General features: G+C 33.6%; 1 protein-coding gene across 1 annotated transcript; it reads right to left on the bottom strand.

Annotated features, from left to right (window-relative positions):
- Positions 1-2,940: 2,940 nt before the first annotated feature.
- LOC140805929 (uncharacterized) lies at positions 2,941-5,139 on the bottom strand. The gene is made up of 2 exons (XM_073162298.1): positions 4,271-5,139; positions 2,941-4,150 (listed from the first exon to the last, which is right to left on the bottom strand). The coding sequence occupies exons 1-2, from the start codon at positions 4,989-4,991 to the stop codon at positions 3,087-3,089; spliced, it is 1,785 nt and encodes a 594-aa protein (XP_073018399.1). The 5' UTR covers positions 4,992-5,139; the 3' UTR covers positions 2,941-3,086.
- Between the last annotated feature and the right edge of the window lie 458 nt (positions 5,140-5,597).

The raw sequence follows: 5,597 nt of genomic DNA, 5'->3' as shown, positions 1-5,597 counted from the left end.
GAATGACATTTGCACTCTATTTTTTTTAAAAAAAAGATATATGTCTTTAATGAAATTTAAATGACTTAAAAAACCCCATGAACATAACAAATTGTAAAATAAATAAAATGGTAGAATGAAATTTAAATTTATTTTTCATTTTTTGGAATGACATCTGCACTCTATTTTTTTTTTAAAAAATATATGTCTTTAATGAAATTTAAGTGACTTAAAAAACTTTATGAACATAACAAATTGTAAAATAAATAAAAGAGTAAAATAGTAAGTTCACAATTCAAATTCATATATATATATATATAATAGTATTAGATAGATTAGATAGATAGATATTTGATATTAGATTAGATTATATTACTTTATTACAATATGCGAGTTTTTGTAAGATGCCAATAGGCTTAAGGTATTCTCTTTCATGAACAGTATGCTCCATGTGGAAAGCTATTTGGCAAGGAATTGGTGGTAAAGTGATTTACATTTTTCTTTCTGTTTGTTACATGAGAGAGAGACATGGAGGAATGGTGCTTTGGCTCTTGATTGGAATGATTTTTAATTTTATTTTACATGAGTTAAGATAGGTTGATCAAATTACACTTACTGTTTAAGTTTCATACGAGGGAGTAGGAAGGACAGTGCCATTCAAGTGTGGCCAAAAATAATATCTTTTATAGGTTGAAAAGATATATGGTTTTATGAAAGGCAGGTTGAATTAAGTATATGCATCATAGAAATAGCATATCATGTTGTAACTTATGATATTGTGGACAATATTCCCAAGGCTTATTGGATGTCCTGTGACTACAATAAAGTTGCTGAAAATATGTGTGTTACTCCATAATGCCTTCTGTTTCATTTTATGAGTTTCCTTTGGGCGTTCACAATATTTTCTCTTTTTCTATCTACAGATATCTTCCACTTCTGAGTGCCACACTCATGTTTCCACAGAGCCTCGGTATTTTGGTGGCAGGCCTGGTGCTTCAACATACATAGTTGGAGTGCAAGATGAAAAGGCTTTCTATCTGGATCCACACGAGGTTCAGCAGGTTCATGAAATTCATGCCCTTAAAGTTTCTTGGCTGGATCTTGTGTAAAATCTCAATCTCATGATCACAAATTCCAATTCCCGAGCCTACCCTAATAGAGCTAGTGTATCATGTCTGATATTAACATTATAATATGAGCTTTAGAATTGGCTGAAGTATGATTGTTGTGCATGCAGCATACTATCTTTCGGAGAACATGCTATTGCAGCTTAACAAGCCGTCTTAGTTGTAATTACACGAGAGATTTTGTCTGTCTCCTGCCTGATCTTACATTCTTTCTGCTTTCGAATTACAGTGCATTAGGCATATCCAATATTTGGTCTTATTTGAGCATTCTAGAAATGGAGAAACTCACGTGTTCCATTATGTTTTCAACTCTTGAATAGTTATGAATGGTGAACGTTCACTGGCCCATTATTTGAACATATTTTGTAAATGGGGTTCTCTTCTGATGATAAGTCCGAGTTTGGCGGCAAAAGTTTTTAACTTAGTTGCCATTATCTTTACTAAGTCATGTGTGCCAAAGGTAGTCGCTCCTTCATCTGTCTCACATAACTGTCATATCCGTGATAAAAAAGCCTTAGAATAGGAAATTTAAGGTCAAGTATATATATTCGACACGCTTTGAATAATCTGATTAAGATTTAGCACTTGTCTGGATCCTTCACGACAAAGTTATGCAGTCTGGCGATGCCGCAAGCGTCAACGTAAAGCATTGTAACAATCCATAGGATTCATTCCTTGACCATGATGTCAGTGATCTCTATCGATATTTTATCACATTCATTCTCTTATGGTACCATTGAAATATGATTCTATGATTTTAAATCTTTCTTTCAATTGTGATTCGCAATATAGTCTACTCCCTGTTTTTGTTGAAGTTCTAATGATTTCTTAACGATGATGGCATGCTGTAGCATCAACTCACCATGATCTTCATTGGCAGGTTGTTGACATTAAGAGTGGTAATTTAGATGTCGATACTTCAAGCTACCATTGCAAGTAAGTTTATCCCGCAATTTTTTTTTAATATTATAGTTATTTTTTTAAAAAAAAATTCACCTTTTTATTTTGTTAATTTTTTATTTAGAAGTTAAAATTTTATTAATCACATATTTGTAACAAAAAAATAATTTTGTTGGCTTTTTTTATATTTTAATTTTTTTAAAAAACTATTTTTTTTCTTTTTTGTATTGGTAATTTTTCTCATTCTTTTTTAAAATTTTAAATACAAAAAATATTTTTTCATTTCTTTTTTCAAAAAAAATTAAAAAAAGACTAAGTGTTCGAACAAGAAAGAATTATACAAAATAATTTTATTTTTATATCGTGTCAATTTTTTGATATTATTTTTAATCGTTCGATAGGTTTAACTTTTTAAAACTTTTTGTACATTTTTTTAATTAGATTATTTCTTATATCCCTAAATATATATATATATATATATATATATATATATATATATATATATATATATATATAAAAGATAAAAAAAAGAGAAAATAGTTTTTTAAAAAAGAACTATAATATTAAAAAAAATTACATGTACTGTCGTTTTTTCTTGTTCGATCGGAATCATATATTTGAAACAAAAAAATTAATTTTTATTAACATTTTTTAAAAAAAGAGTTGAAAAAATTGTAAAAGAAAAAATAATAAGAGAGACGTCATTTTACCCCCACAATATATTTTTGTAACCAAAAATAAAATTATAACTTTAAATTAGATTATTAATCACATATTTTAATATAAAAAATATAATTTTGATTTTAAAATAATTAAAATATATATTTTAAAAAAAAATAAACAGCACCTCTGCTGTGGGAAAACCCCACAGCAGAGGATCTTAATCCATCAAATGGGATTAAAAATCACTTCAAATAGATGTAAAGTAATCAATAGTCAAACAATAATCCAACATTATTACAAAATAATCTCGCATAAGAAATGAATTGAGATTTAAGAGTTGAGCCCAATTAGGACCGTGAGTCTGTGGTCGGGGTTGATATGGAAAAGTGAAAATTGATAAGCTCATTTGAAAAGGATTTAAAATTCAACATCAAAATATCTATATCTATGTGACAAAGACTCTATATTTTGGTATGGTTTTGAAACTGTTGCACCACTAGACTTGGATGCACATCTGAAATGAACCCAAAAGTCACATTTGGCGCAGTGCAAAGCCATCCCATCTTCGAAGCCTTCGATGATTTCGTTGCAAAAACCACATGTCTGGCTACCAACACTGAGCATTCTTACCAAAGTCAAAGGATGATCACCGTGACAATTATTCAATACCACGGTGCCCCCGAACTTGATTCTTGAATATCTCCCTGTTGAAGGGATGCAATCCACATGAAAGGAATTGTCACATTCTATACATCGGTAGAACCAGTACCGCGGATTTACGTCTTTTTCACAGAACTCGCAGAAGTGATCGTCACCCAAGTCCGGCACTGCTGAAGAATCGGTGATTAGAGTGAGGGGATGTTTATCAAATTTGTGAGTCACTGTTTTAGGCAGAAGAGCGCAACGCCTGTGTACGCTGGACTCACATTGAGTACAACTGTAAAGGTAATCACAGAACGGATTTCTTTGGTCGCAGCAGGATATAATATCTTCGAACCCTCTACCACCACCCCAAATAAGAGGGTGTTGCTTGTGTGAATCATGTTTGATGACCCGTGGAGCCAAGGCACATTGAAGACGGACGATATCTGAACGACCATATGAGTATCCAAAACCGTTGCCCAAACGTGAACAAAGTTGACATGAAAACAGAGAAAAGAATTCATCGCATCTTGGGAAAACCAAGACCCTTGAGTACTTGCCAAACGAATCGAGGATAACAAGTGGCAAATCTGCACAAAATTTGTGGAGGAGAAAATCGCAACCAGATTGGCTGCAGCTGTAATACGGAGGTGCTATGTGCATAATGCAAGCGTTACAGACCGATTCATATGCGGTTTCATGGCTCGAGATCAAAGAATGGGCGGAGTGGTATTTTTCCAACATTGTCTCACCATCACTATCGGGTGTAATATTCTGTACTGCGCACGTTATCCAACTCAGAAATGCATCGTCTAGAGGGGGCATGTTGTATATTTTACCTGGAAAGTAACATTACGATTAGGACACCCAATAAGTACAAGATTGTGATAAAAGCTATCTTTTGTAATTAATAAACTAACTAATCTCAAATGAGTGTACGTATACTTAGTGTTACGTACCTTGATTCTCCATTGCCGATACCGCACAATCCACGTGAGCTATATGCCGACAAATCAAACAAACATAAGCCCCAAACAATAGTGATATATCTTTTTCACAAATTATACATTGGGTTCTGTAAAAAAATGTGGCTGCTAATGCATCAGGATACATGGGGGAGAGATGGTGATCATGATGCCGTCCAACTCTTATGACGCCGGGCAACGAGGCACAATCCTGGTGAATCAAGAAATTACATTGGTGACAATGGAAGAAAAATCCCTTATGTTCTCTCCCACACACGTCACACAGCAGCGAAGATTCCTTGCAAATGGCAACCATCGGGTGTTCCTTGTGGCTTACGTGTTTGATCTGGATATCCAAAGGGTGGCCGCATAAAGGGTCGAGATCAAATTCATCACATTCGTCACAGTGGTAGGTGAAATTCTTGCATAGGTTCCCGCATTTGCTGCACCTGCAATTCTCATGATCTGGCTTGGCACGCAAACGAAGATAATGTCTGTGAAGGAAACCGCCTCGAAGACTCAACCTGTGGGGAAGCCGCGTGCATGGTTCGTGGAGATGAAAACTGCAACCTTGAACAGTGCAGATGTAAGAAGGGCTGGACAACACACGCAGCCCACATGCATTGCAACAAAATGGAATATTCTCCTCTGATTCCTTAAAAATCAAAGGATGCTCATGAGCAAAATGTTCAATCTCCTTCCTTCTTTCCTCCATATCTCTCTACGTATCGATGTGTCTGTGTGTAGATATATATGATTGTTGTTTTTGGTCCGGTGATGGCATTTCACATTTTTGTTGCTTGATTGATGTATAAATAGGCTTGGATAAAGGGAATCGTTCACAAAGTTTTATTCTTTGAGTGTGATTTCGGCAAATCAAATTCCTTTTCACTTTTTGACTGAAGCTAGAAAGATTTTAGCAGCTTGTTTTATTTACTTCAATCTTCGGATACAATATTAAAGGAATCGAGGGATAAAATATTTTTTATAGACACTTTTCCTACCTAATAATGAATTTATGTCTTTATACCCTTTTAATTTGATTTGATGTTTAACTCATATATCAAGCAAAAAACTAAATTTATTATATACATATATCTTTATTTCAATAAACTTTTATAAAATTCATAAGGAAGAATCGATTTTCTTTTTTTATAAAAAAAATATCGTTTTCGGACCGAATTCCTTTGACAACATTCAAATATTTTCAAGAACTAACAAGTTTTATATTTAATTAGAGGCAAAAACTTGTGTGGGACGGTCTCGCGGGTCGTAATTGTGAGACGAATCTTTTATTTGGGTCACCCATGAAAAAGTATTA

Source organism: Primulina eburnea, chromosome 11 (assembly GCF_022965805.1).
Source record: "Primulina eburnea isolate SZY01 chromosome 11, ASM2296580v1, whole genome shotgun sequence".
Classification (NCBI taxonomy): Eukaryota; Viridiplantae; Streptophyta; class Magnoliopsida; order Lamiales; family Gesneriaceae; genus Primulina; species Primulina eburnea.
Note: the sequence above shows the minus strand (reverse complement) of the source record. Positions and strands in the feature narration are given on the sequence as shown.